Source organism: Coregonus lavaretus (assembly GCF_964263955.1).
Source record: "Coregonus lavaretus genome assembly, contig: HAP1_SCAFFOLD_550, whole genome shotgun sequence".
NCBI classification, from domain to species: Eukaryota; Metazoa; Chordata; class Actinopteri; order Salmoniformes; family Salmonidae; genus Coregonus; species Coregonus lavaretus.
Window position 1 is genome coordinate 36,549 of NW_028162133.1, and position 13,920 is coordinate 50,468.

The window sequence follows — 13,920 nt, forward strand, 5'->3', positions numbered from 1 at the left end:
CAGTATCTATATAGTGTATAATAACACGTGGGAGCAGTATCTATGTAGTGTAAAATAACACATGGGAGGTGGAGTGGGAGCAGTATCTATGGAGTGTATAATAACACATGGGAGGTGGAGTGGGAGCAGTATCTATGGAGTGTATAATAACACATGGGAGGTGGAGTGGGAGCAGTATCTATGGAGTGTATAATAACACATGGGAGGTGGAGTGGGAGCAGTATCTATGGAGTGTATAATAACACATGGGAGGTGGAGTGGGAGCAGTATCTATGGAGTGTATAATAACACATGGGAGGTGGAGTGGGAGCAGTATCTATGGAGTGTATAATAACACATGGGAGGTGGAGTGGGAGCAGTATCTATGGAGTGTAAAATAACACATGGGAGGTGGAGTGGGAGCAGTATCTATGGAGTGTATAATAACACATGGGAGGTGGAGTGGGAGCAGTATCTATGGAGTGTATAATAACACATGGGAGGTGGAGTGGGAGCAGTAGCTATGGAGTGTATAATAACACATGGGAGGTGGAGTGGGAGCAGTATCTATGGAGTGTATAATAACACATGGGAGGTGGAGTGGGAGCAGTATCTATGGAGTGTATAATAACACATGGGAGGTGGAGTGGGAGCAGTATCTATGGAGTGTATAATAACACATGGGAGGTGGAGTGGGAGCAGTATCTATGGAGTGTATAATAACACATGGGAGGTGGAGTGGGAGCAGTATCTATGGAGTGTATAATAACACATGGGAGGTGGAGTGGGAGCAGTATCTATGGAGTGTAAAATAACACATGGGAGGTGGAGTGGGAGCAGTAGCTATGGAGTGTAAACTTCTGGGCGGCAGGTAGCTTAGTGGGTAAGAGCGTTGTGCCAGTAACCGAAAGGTCGCTGGTTCTAATCCCCGAGCCGACTATGTGAAAAATCTGTCGATGTGCCCTTAAGCAAGGCACTTAACCCTAATTGCTCCTGTAAGTCGCTCTGGATAAGAGCGTCTGCTAAATGACTAAAATGTAAATGTAAATGAGTGTAAAATAACACATGGGAGGTGGAGTGGGAGCAGTATCTATGGAGTGTATAATAACACGTGGGAGCAGTATCTATGTAGTGTAAAATAACACATGGGAGGTGGAGTGGGAGCAGTATCTATGGAGTGTATAATAACACATGGGAGGTGGAGTGGGAGCAGTATCTATGGAGTGTATAATAACACATGGGAGGTGGAGTGGGAGCAGTATCTATGGAGTGTATAATAACACATGGGAGGTGGAGTGGGAGCAGTATCTATGGAGTGTATAATAACACATGGGAGGTGGAGTGGGAGCAGTATCTATGGAGTGTATAATAACACATGGGAGGTGGAGTGGGAGCAGTATCTATGGAGTGTATAATAACACATGGGAGGTGGAGTGGGAGCAGTATCTATGGAGTGTAAAATAACACATGGGAGGTGGAGTGGGAGCAGTATCTATGGAGTGTATAATAACACATGGGAGGTGGAGTGGGAGCAGTATCTATGGAGTGTATAATAACACATGGGAGGTGGAGTGGGAGCAGTAGCTATGGAGTGTAAAATAACCCGCACAGAACGTGATCCCGATCAGGAGCTTTGAGAAAGAGCTCAACTTTATTTATCCAGGTGTGTCTCACTGGGATAAAAATATATTTCGCAAGAGATGCCAGTAATATATCTAGCAATATAGATACTTTATTGTCCTTTGGGTTAGATGTGTCTTCTGCCTTCCCCAACACACACAGACACAAAAACGAATAACGCGTGGAGTATTAATGAGTATTACATCTCTACTTAGACCAATGGAAAATATTACTAATCCTGTGTCTCAGCAGGGGTGAAACCAACTCCACTGAATGGGCATATATTTTGTTGAAGATTGGTGAGATGTTAAAACCAGTCAAGCCCATTGCGTGACAATGTGTCACACAGGAGGGAGTTCTGGGAAGATTGGTTTCGGTGTTGGCTGACGGGACATTAGTGGCTGCCAGACAGACGGAGGAGGATGCGTCTCGGAGAGCAGATGAAAGGAGAGTCGTCTCTCACTGTGACAGCCTGACCTCAGGAAGGGGAAGAGGAAGGTGTGGGCCCAGCCGTGACGAACTTACACGGCTTCCACATAATCACCCAGTGCACACACACACGCACAGACCCAATATCTTGCACACACAACACACGTACGGCAGGACAAGCAGTCCAATGCTCAGAGGTGTTTTGGGGAAGTGTCAGACTGCAGCAGCCTTGAATCAGGACCAACAATGCAACAGGCTGACGTTCCAGTCATAACTAGGGTCCTGTGTTTTGGGCAGTCATGTCACACGCCTGGATTTTAACCTTTATTTAAAAGCTTTTTCATCAGACCGTCCCCTTTTTCTTCTCATGTCAGATGGTCCAGCTCCGTCCTCAGACAACTGCTTTCATTTTTTAGGTGGAATTCTCTTTTCTGGATACAGCTTCAAAACACAGGATCAAATATTGCTGTGTCACATGATTGCGCACAACACATGGCCCTAGCATAGCGGACAGTTCAAGGGTTCACGCAGAATGAGGAACAACCTAAGACAACAGTGTGTAATCTTTTAATGTGGGAAGCTAAACAGGGTGGTGCTGGGACCCTTTCAACAAGTTTCCAAGGTAGTGCCTAGTTCAAGGGAGCTCGTGTTATTATGACAGTGTGAGTTTGGGGTAATATATCGTGGTATATACGTGTAGCAAATAAATAAAAATGTGGTGAAAAATGTATGCACTCACTAACTAAGTCGCTCTGGATAAGAGCGTCTGCTAAATTACTAAAATGTAAATATCGTCACGGCTGGAATGCTGTTTGAGGACCACTTTGGAAACAAGTGTTTTAATAAATGCTTTTAAGTGCTGTTCTCTGGGGGATCAGGTTGGACTACTTACAATTATAAATAAACTCAATTGTGCCAATTGACATCCAGGATCCAAACCACCCGTTTTATAACATGTAATCTTTAGTGTACGGAAATCTAGTTGGCATCTAGTTGTGCAAGGTGACTCTTTCAACAGGTTTCCAGTTCAGGGACATTCTGTTGTTACGACCATAGAATTAGAATGAATGTGTGGGATGATGAGTTATTGCTGAGCAGACAGCTCAGTCAGTCTGAGTTGTATATATATATGTGTCTCGTCATGTCGATGCCATGTGGAAATAAACAAGGACGCCAGAGGCTAGCCCTTTGACTTACTGACTAACCCGCAGAATTAAAAAACAGAGATCTGTCTGATCTCGGTTCAGCTGGTTGTGACGTACCTCTGGTGATTTGATTGACTGATTTACCTGTGATGAAGTCCTCGTAGTTTACAGCTTTCTGTCAGCATCATGGTCACCTGCACCTCAGAGGCCTGGTCTACAGAATGAGAGAAGAGGCGAAAGAGCAAAAGAGAGAAATCAAGAAGGAAGGAGAGAAGAGAAGACAAGACAAGACACTCAGGTTTAGTCTAGAAAATCAGGGGATATATTAGTGCAGTCTTGATGAACACCCAACTTAAGTTTTGGAACACAACCCCAAAACCCCACTCAGTAGACGACTGCTTGGCTGTATGCTACGACTGCTTGGCTGTATGCTACGACTGCTTGGCTGTATGCTACGACTGCTTGGCTGTATGCTAACCCTTCTTGAACAAGCTGAGCCATGAACATTCCTCATGACTAACTGGGGGGGGGGGGGGGGGGAAATAGTCTAAAAAAGGTCATCTAACAGTCTAACAACCCTCTTGACCTCACACCATTCTATTCTCTGAGAACAGCCCCACCAGTCAGGGCTTCCTGTGAGAGTTATATCTTCTCTGGTTTGGAGAAACAGACGCTAGATTGACTCTTGCCAAGCCAAGCCACACAGAGGCCCAGAACTGGGTTCTATTACTATTTAAAATCATTCAAATTATTGGGCGTTTGCTCTAGTCTTCCTGGAGTGTCAGCGGGGTTTGCACTCGTGCGACTATTCTATTGATTCTTTTTTTGCCAAACTCAATCAAAACCCAGATAAAGTTCTTGAAGTGATTTCATAAACTATTTGAACCCAGGTCTGCAGAGGGCCCGTGTTTAATCTGGGAGTGAGAGAGAGGCCTTCTGGGAAGCAGGCATGTTTCCTGCCCTCGGGGCCTGCTGGGAGGAAGAGGAGGAGGAAGTGGAACGATGAACAAAGCAGGACCCTGGTATGGTTGGCATGGTTGTGGGCACATTGTTCATGGTTTGGTACCCACCCCACCCTGGATAAACATGGAAGTGTCTAGAGGAGCTAGAGGGCAAAGGTCAGCTGGAAAGGGAGACATGAACCTGAGAACGCCTGCGGGAAGGAGAGCCATATGCTGTGGGGGTGGTAACCTACGGGTACCCTTCCACCTGACGAGATCGAAGTCAAGTGGTCAGAGGTTGCCTAAGTCCATTTAACCCAAACCCATAACCTTAGGTTAACATTATGGTCTAATCCGTAGGCTAACAGCCCTGCTAACAATTGTTTTTATATGCACAGGAAACCTAATAAGATAAATGGATATCTGTTTATTCAAACTGGTGGGAAATTCATCACAGCCACGCAGATAGCAGCAATACACAGTATACACATTAACAATGATAGGGTCTTGTGACGCTTTAATATGTCAATAACACTGTTGAAAAGGTTCTTGAAAGGTTTAGCATCCAAAGACAGATGAACTCTATTCTCGTGTTGTGTACCATTCATTTTCTGACCATGGTACAATTGACACCGGCTTTAACTTTCGGTCAGCCCTTTAACAGTGGCATTTGTGAACCGAGGGCTTTCTCTGTCTGCAGCAGGAGCATAGAGATGAAACAGACATAGCAACTTCCTGGAAACAGATCAGGTGGTACTCAGTTTACTCAGGGACATGCCATCCTGGCACCTGCCATAACACTGTTTGCCAAGCCCTTTATTTTTTTAAACACACGTTAAGTTACCCATGAAAGGGAGACGGGGAAAACGTTAAAACAACCTTTACAGCATAATGTTTCAATTTACGGATGGAAAACATTGTTTGTTACACTAGAGCGCAATAGCTGAAGCAGTGACATGGGACTGAATGGGTTGCAGGCAGTGATGAGGGAATGGACGACTGCGTACCTTTCACAGTCTTCACAAAGCACTGCTTCTCCTTGGTCGGGTCCTTCTCGTCCAATAGAACACCGTGGAAGATGCGGCCAAACGTTCCTGTGAAAGAAGAGCACAGATTTTATTAAAAGGAAAGTACAAGGGCAGAGGCAGGCGCGTCTCATTGACAGACTGACAGTGAAACGTCACCTCACACACACTGGCTGACAGAGGGTGGGCTTTTGTTAATTCCTTTATCACTCATTGGAAAACATAAAAATGACATAGAACCCCAATGAACAGCATTTCAGGGCTCTGTAAAACTCGTATCCCTCAGGGCTCGGTACTAGGTCCTCTCCTGGTGTCCCCCAGGGCTCGGTACTAGGTCCTCTCCTGTTCTCACTACTGGTATCCCCCAGGGTTCGGTACTAGGTCCTCTCCTGTTCTCACTACTGGTGTCCCTCAGGGATCGGTACTAGGTCCTCTCCTGTTCTCACTACTGGTGTCCCCCAGGGCTCGGTACTAGGTCCTCTCCTGTTCTCACTACTGGTGTCCCTCAGGGATCGGTACTAGGTCCTCTCCTGTTCTCACTACTGGTGTCCCCCAGGGATCGGTACTAGGTCCTCTCCTGTTCTCACTACTGGTGTCCATCAGGGATCGGTACTAGGTCCTCTCCTGTTCTCACTACTGGTGTCCCCCAGGGCTCGGTACTAGGTCCTCTCCTGTTCTCACTACTGGTGTCCCCCAGGGATCGGTACTAGGTCCTCTCCTGTTCTCACTACTGGTGTCCCCCAGGGATCGGTACTAGGTCCTCTCCTGTTCTCACTACTGGTGTCCCCCAGGGCTTGTTTCTAGGTATTCTTTAATGTCTCACTACTGGTGTCCCCCAAGGCTTGTTTCTAGGTATTCTTTAATGTCTCACTACTGGTGTCCCCCAAGGCTTGTTTCTAGGTATTCTTTAATGTCTGACTACTGGTATCCCCCAGGGCTTGTTTCTAGGTATTCTTTAATGTCTCACTACTGGTGTCCCCCAAGGCTTGTTTCTAGGTATTCTTTAATGTCTCACTACTGGTGTCCCCCAAGGCTTGTTTCTAGGTATTCTTTAATGTCTCACTACTGGTGTCCATCAGGGATCGGTACTAGGTCCTCTCCTGTTCTCACTACTGGTGTCCCCCAGGGATCGGTACTAGGTCCTCTCCTGTTCTCACTACTGGTGTCCCCCAGGGCTTGTTTCTAGGTATTCTTTAATGTCTCACTACTGGTGTCCCCCAAGGCTTGTTTCTAGGTATTCTTTAATGTCTCACTACTGGTGTCCCCCAAGGCTTGTTTCTAGGTATTCTTTAATGTCTCACTACTGGTATCCCCCAGGGCTTGTTTCTAGGTATTCTTTAATGTCTCACTACTGGTGTCCCCCAAGGCTTGTTTCTAGGTATTCTTTAATGTCTCACTACTGGTGTCCCCCAAGGCTTGTTTCTAGGTATTCTTTAATGTCTCACTACTGGTGTCCCCCAAGGCTTGTTTCTAGGTATTCTTTAATGTCTCACTACTGGTATCCCCCAGGGCTTGTTTCTAGGTATTCTTTAATGTCTCACTACTGGTATCCCCCAGGGCTTGTTTCTAGGTATTCTTTAATGTCTCACTACTGGTGTCCCCCAAGGCTTGTTTCTAGGTATTCTTTAATGTCTCACTACTGGTGTCCCCCAAGGCTTGTTTCTAGGTATTCTTTAATGTCTCACTACTGGTATCCCCCAGGGCTTGTTTCTAGGTATTCTTTAATGTCTCACTACTGGTATCCCCCAGGGCTTGTTTCTAGGTATTCTTTAATGTCTCACTACTGGTGTCCCCCAGGGCTTGTTTCTAGGTATTCTTTAATGTCTCACTACTGGTGTCCCCCAAGGCTTGTTTCTAGGTATTCTTTAATGTCTCACTACTGGTATCCCCCAGGGCTTGTTTCTAGGTATTCTTTAATGTCTCACTACTGGTATCCCCCAGGGCTTGTTTCTAGGTATTCTTTAATGTCTCACTACTGGTGTCCCCCAAGGCTTGTTTCTAGGTATTCTTTAATGTCTCACTACTGGTGTCCCCCAGGGCTTGTTTCTAGGTATTCTTTAATGTCTCACTACTGGTATCCCCCAGGGCTTGTTTCTAGGTATTCTTTAATGTCTCACTACTGGTGTCCCCCAAGGCTTGTTTCTAGGTATTCTTTAATGTCTCACTACTGGTGTCCCCCAAGGCTTGTTTCTAGGTATTCTTTAATGTCTCACTACTGGTATCCCCCAGGGCTTGTTTCTAGGTATTCTTTAATGTCTCACTACTGGTATCCCCCAGGGCTTGTTTCTAGGTATTCTTTAATGTCTCACTACTGGTATCCCCCAGGGCTTGTTTCTAGGTATTCTTTAATGTCTCACTACTGGTGTCCCCCAAGGCTTGTTTCTAGGTATTCTTTAATGTCTCACTACTGGTGTCCCCCAAGGCTTGTTTCTAGGTATTCTTTAATGTCTCACTACTGGTGTCCCCCAGGGCTCGGTACTAGGTATTCTTTAATGTCTCACTACTGGTGTCCCCCAAGGCTTGTTTCTAGGTATTCTTTAATGTCTCACTACTGGTATCCCCCAGGGCTTGTTTCTAGGTATTCTTTAATGTCTCACTACTGGTATCCCCCAGGGCTTGTTTCTAGGTATTCTTTAATGTCTCACTACTGGTGTCCCCCAAGGCTTGTTTCTAGGTATTCTTTAATGTCTCACTACTGGTGTCCCCCAAGGCTTGTTTATAGGTATTCTTTAATGTCTCACTACTGGTGTCCCCCAGGGCTCGGTACTAGGTATTCTTTAATGTCTCACTACTGGTGTCCCCCAAGGCTTGTTTCTAGGTATTCTTTAATGTCTCACTACTGGTGTCCCCCAAGGCTTGTTTCTAGGTATTCTTTAATGTCTCACTACTGGTGTCCCCCAGGGATCGGTACTAGGTCCTCTCCTGGTGTCCATCAGGGCTTGGTACTAGGTCCTCTCCTGGTGTCCCCCAGGGCTCGGTTCTAGGTCCTCTCGTCACTAACTTTGGTCATATCCTCAAAGTCTCGCCTACCATTGCTATGCTGATGACAGTCAACCTAAAAACAAAATCACGGGACAATGACAGAGCTATTCTGACAAAACAGCTTCAACACACGGTAAAGAGAGAAGGGCGCTATATAAGCATTGATAGCTTCAGGGACAGAGAAACAGAGGAGAGAAGCAGGTAAAAATACATTAAAACAGCGTCAATCATCAAGGTAAACTGAAGAATACAGGCCTGGAGGCCAACTTGGCCCTGTGTAACTTGGCCCTGTGTCTCAACAGGAGTGGTGATGACGGATAACAACAGGGTTAGTGTTTAACTGTCTCTTCATTCTCTCCCCGGCTCTGTCGGGCGAGTCTGGACCTGCAGGCTCGCTGGAACAGAAGAAACCCATACAGAGTGGAGAGCCCCCTCCAAGGGCTCCTTTTCCCTCCCTCCCTCCCTCACAAACATCCTGACCTCTTCCTATAGGGCCGGTGCTCTGGAGAGCACCGACTGAGGTAATTTTCTGCTGTAAATCTGAATGGAATAGTTCCAACATCACTTTGGCAAAAACAACTTTCTCCAGTCCTCGTTGCACAAGGCAGGCACATTGATAAAGGTGAGGTCTCCGGGGAGAGGGAATTGGATATCACGAGTGGTCAGCAAACAACAATCCTAAACTAAAGACGCCAGCACAGATCATTAGGTCTACACGTGCACCATGTGTGACTGGTCATCAATGATAACAACACCGTTTATGCAGTGTGCCTGAGGGTTTTGAATGTGGTCTGTGGCTGTGTGATAAAAAAAAGCCACCAAATAAACTCAGTAAACCATATTCACAGGAATACGGCAAAGAAGTGGGTGATGTTCTCCAACATACAAGAAATAAGCACTCGCTGTTATAACACAGAACACACAGCCTTGGGCTATGGGAGGCCAGGGAGGATCAGATCAGGTTTTTGCTGAGGAGTAGTGTGATTTCTGCAGGCCGTTGTGTCATCATCTTCTCAGCAGACTCCTCAGCTTGGGGCCAGACCAGAGCTACGCTGGAGCAAAGCCAGGACCAGACCAGAGCTACGCTGGAGCAAGGCCAGGGCCGGACCAGAGCTACGCTGGAGGAAGGCCAGGGCCAGACCAGAGCTACGCTGGAGCAAAGCCAGGGCCAGACCAGAGCTACGCTGGAGCAAGGCCAGGGCCGGACCAGAGCTACGCTGGAGGAAGGCCAGGGCCAGACCAGAGCTACGCTGGAGCAAAGCCAGGGCCAGACCAGAGCTACGCTGGAGCAAGGCCAGGGCGATATTGTCAATTTCCTCCTGAGACGAGTCCTTTTGGATACATTTCCTCAGCACTCTGTCTCCAAGAGATCTAAACGAGGAACTAGACAGAAGTTGCTGGATATTGGCGGGAACTGGAACGCGTTGTCGTACACGTCGATCCAGAGCATCCCAAACATGCTCTATGGGTGACATGTCTGGTGAGTATGCAGGCCATGGAAGAACTGGGACATTTTCAACTTCCAGGAATTGTGTACAGATCCTTGTGACATGGGGGCGGGCATTATCATGCTGAAACATGAGGTGATGGCGGCGGATGAATGGCACGTCAATGGGCCACAGGATCTCGTCACGGTATCTCTGCATTCAAATGGCCATCGATAAAATGCAATTGTGTTTGTTGTCCGTAGCTTATGCCTGCCCATACCATAACCCCACAGTAACCATGGGATACTCTGTTCACAACGTTGACATCAGCAAACCGCTAACCCACACGACGCCATACACGCATCCGTGAAGAGCACACTTCTCCAGCGTGCCAGTGGCCATCGAAGGTGAGCATTTGGCCACTGAAGTCGGTTACGAGCTATGTACGCATAGCTGGTGGGGTGGGAAAGCCACGGAACCATTTCGGAACGGGTCCAACTTTTTGGACACGTTGAAGACCTCTAATTCCAAATATCCACACATCGCATACTACTACCTGAATGAAGCAATACATGTCGTATAGAGGTCAATGGAATGCAGACCGTGAGCAAAGTGTAAAGGAAGCCCTCATTGGTGGCCAATCAAAAACATATGGTCTAACAATGTGGATATTTGTAAAAATCAGTCATGATGTATGTGTTCTAACCGGCCGGCCCACAACGTGGTTACTAAAATCCCATTTGGATATATTTGGCTGTTTTCGCTGCATTATATTTAGAAGTTATCCCTTTTCACCTTTATAAAACATGGCTGCTAAGTGCTAACACCCCATTCGCATAAGCAGGTAGCATAACTAGCCATATAGAAATCGGTGGTGGTAGTTGAAGCCGTTTTGAAGTGTAATGCAGTTGGTGACGATGGCATGAACATGTATTGGGGTTGACATGCATATACTCCCATTTTTACCCATTATGTGAAACACACAGTTGGCTAATTTTCCGTGCATGGCGTTTCCTTTGTTTTGGTCGAATTTCATTGATCTATGTATTGGGCAAATGTAATTATTATTATTATTATATTTTTTTTTTCTGGGGGTAGATCACCTTAGTTGGAAGTGGGATCTGGTCATTCGACCGTGTGTTCTGTAACATCTTTAAATTTCACAACCACGTAAAACAATAACATTCATCCATCAGTCATGAATCAATGTGTGCGTCTGTGTCCCTAAACCCTATACAGTGCCCTTCTTTTGACCAGGGCCCCTAGGCGTGCCAGCGAATAGGGTGCCATTTGGGGCGTGCGCACAGACGTCACAAAACACCTTGTAAGGGCTTAGTAGGAAATGGAGTCGAACAGTGTGTTCTGTGTTCTTTCGTTTCACAACATGGAGATAATTGCAGAGGTCAGAGGACACATTTCCCAGAAGTCAACAGCAGATCTATCGGACAAGTTGGGTCCCGCCACAGTCACGGTCTGTGTCCTGTGACTGTAGGCTATAGTTGTCTCACTAATGCTGTAGAGATGCAATCAGGATATTTGTGTTGCGATGGTTAATGCAGTTAACCATCGCAAACTGTTGCGAACTGTTGCAGTCGCTGGTTGCGAACTGTTGCAGTCGCTGGTGCAATACTCTGTGTGTGTGTGTGTATGTGTGTGTGTGTGTGTGTGTGTGTGTGTGTGTGTGTGTGTGTGTGTATGTGTATGTGTGTGTGTGTGTGTGTGTGTGTGTGTGTGTGTGTGGTTACCTTCGTGCAGGACGTCCCGTAGAGTGACTCTCAGTCTGGAGATGGCGATGTCTTTGACCTTGGCTTTGACCTCCAGCAGACTAACACTTCTCAGGTCGTTCTTCTCAATACGCAGGGACGGGTAGCCTGGGTGAGAGAGAGAGAGAGAGACAGAGAGACAGAGAGACAGAGAGACAGAGAGACAGAGAGAGAGAGAGAGAGAGAGAGAGAGAGAGAGAGAGAGAGAGAGAGAGAGGCAGGGAGAGAGAGAGAGAGAGGGAGGGAGACATACAGACAAGTCAGTGAGGGTTTGAAATCAGACTTCTAATACACGCTCTCCTCCCTTCTAATACACGCTCTCCTCCCTTCTAATACACGCTCTCCTCCCTTCTAATACACGCTCTCCTCCCTTCTAATACACTCTCTCCTAACTTTACTGTCTCTTTCACCGTCGCCTTCCAATAAACGTGAAAATATGTAAAGGAGTTGGAACCTTAGTATGATGACTGAAATATGACTTTTATCTGAGGCTCAAAGAGTTTGAAATCCATGTCTAAAACTGAATCAACATCTTCAAATTGGCAAGTTCGTTTTAAATTCTCTTGATGTCTGTTACAGTACAATCACACAAGACAACCAACCAGGGATTAGGCTGATTAGATAAACCGCATGTATCCAGAGTCCATTTCATAACATCTTTACAGACACACAGTACCAGTCAAAAGTTTGGACACACCTACTCATTCAACGGCTGTTCTTTATTTTTTACTATTTTCTACATTATAGAATAACAGTGAAGACATAAAAACTATGAAATAACACCAAAAAAAAAGTTAAATATATTTTATTCTTCAAAATAGCCACCCTTTGCCTTGATGACAGATTTACACACTCTTGGCATTCTCTCAACCAGCTTCACCTGGAATGCTTTTCCAACAGTCTTGAAGGAGTTCCCACATATGCTGAGCACTTGTTGGTCGCTTTTCCTTCACTCATCCCAAACCATCTCAATTAGGTTGAGGTCGGGTGATTGTGGAGGCCAGGTCATCTGATGCAGCACTCCATCACTCTCCTTCTTGGTAAAATAGCCTTTCCACAGCCTGGAGGTGTTTCATTGTCCTGTTGAAAAACAAATGATAGTCCCACTAAGCCCAAACCAGATGGGATGGCGTATCACTGCAGAATGCTGTGGTAGCCATGCTGGTTAAGACTCCCTTGAATTCTAAATAAATCACAGACAGTGTCACCAGCAAAGCACCCTCACATCTCCTCCATGCTTCACGGTGGGAACCACACATGCGGAGATCATCCGTTCACCTACTCTGCGTCCACAAAGACACAGTGGTTGGAACCAAAAATCTCCAATTTGGACTCAGACCAAAAGGAAAGATTTCCACCAGTCTAATGTCTATTGCTCGTGTTTCTTGGCCCAAGCAAGTCTCTTCTTCTTCTTCTTATTGGTGTCTAGTAGTGGTTTCTTTGAAGCAATTCGACCATGAAGGCCTGATTCACGCAGTCTCCTCTGAACAGTTGATGTTGAGATGTGTCTGTTACTTGAACTCTGTGAAGCATTTATTTGGGCTGCAATTTCTGAGGCTGGTAACTCTAATGAACTTATCCTCTGCAGCAGAGGTAACTCTGGGTCTTCCATTCCTGTCACGGTCCTCATGAGTCAGTTTCATTATAACGTTTGATGGTTTTTGCGACTGCACTTGAAGAAACGTTTAAAGTTCTTGAAATGTTCCATATTGACTGACCTTCATGTCTTAAAGTAATGATGGACTGTCGTTTCGCTTTGCTTATTTGAGCTGTTCTTGCAATAATATGGACTTTTCTTTTACCAAATAGGGCTATCTTCTGTATACCAACCCTACCTTGTCACAACACAACTGATTGGCTCAAATGCATTAAGAAGGAAAGAAATTCCACAAGTTAACTTTTAACAAGGCACACCTGTTAATTGAAATGCATTCCAGGTGACAACCTCATGAAACTGGTTGAGAGAATGCCAAGCGTGTGCAAAGCTGTCATCAGGGCAAAGGCTGGCTACTTTGAAGAATCTCAAATACATTTTGATTTGTTTCACACTTTTTTGGTTACTACATGATTCCATATGTGTGTTATTTCATAGTTTTGATGCATATTGTAACATGTTAGTGAAGATAGACTACAATATGCTGTACTGTAATGTGTTATCTGACTGCTGCTGGCTAACAGGTAAAGAAGGAATCCTTTGTGAGGCCGCCTTATTCCCAGTCACTCAGGGTACATCCCAAAATGGCACCCTATTCCCTATGTAGTGCACTACTTTTGACCAGAGGAAAAGTAAGGCACTAGATAAGGGATAGGGGCGCCATTTGGGACTCAACCTCAGCCGCGTCTGGTTAACCGCCGGTGAAGACTGGAGCAGTGAGGCGAGACGAGACGCAATCCAAAAATACCGATATTAAAACAGAGGAGGAGTTGAGCAATCAGATTGGCATGAAAGTATTAAAAGCTACAATCTGGGATTTGAGTTTGAGCACCAACAGCAGACACATTTGAATACACAGGTAACTGACTAAATAGAGTGACTAAATCAGGGTGTTGGGCCACCGCGAGCAGAACGGAACAGCTTCAATGCGCCTCGGCATAGACTCTATTGGACT

General features: G+C 45.8%; 1 protein-coding gene across 3 annotated transcripts in view; it reads right to left on the reverse strand.

The window, feature by feature from the left end:
• LOC311116507 (tyrosine-protein kinase RYK-like) overlaps positions 1-13,920 on the reverse strand; it is a 97,235-nt gene that overhangs the window by 24,676 nt on the left and 58,639 nt on the right. For all 3 annotated transcript variants that reach the window (XM_084191596.1, XM_084191595.1, XM_084191594.1), the window contains 3 exons: positions 11,294-11,419; positions 5,122-5,208; positions 3,318-3,387 (listed from right to left, as the gene is read on the reverse strand). In XM_084191596.1, coding sequence (XP_084047722.1) covers positions 3,318-3,387; positions 5,122-5,208; positions 11,294-11,419 — 283 coding nt within the window. The remainder of the gene's footprint in view (positions 1-3,317; positions 3,388-5,121; positions 5,209-11,293; positions 11,420-13,920) is intronic.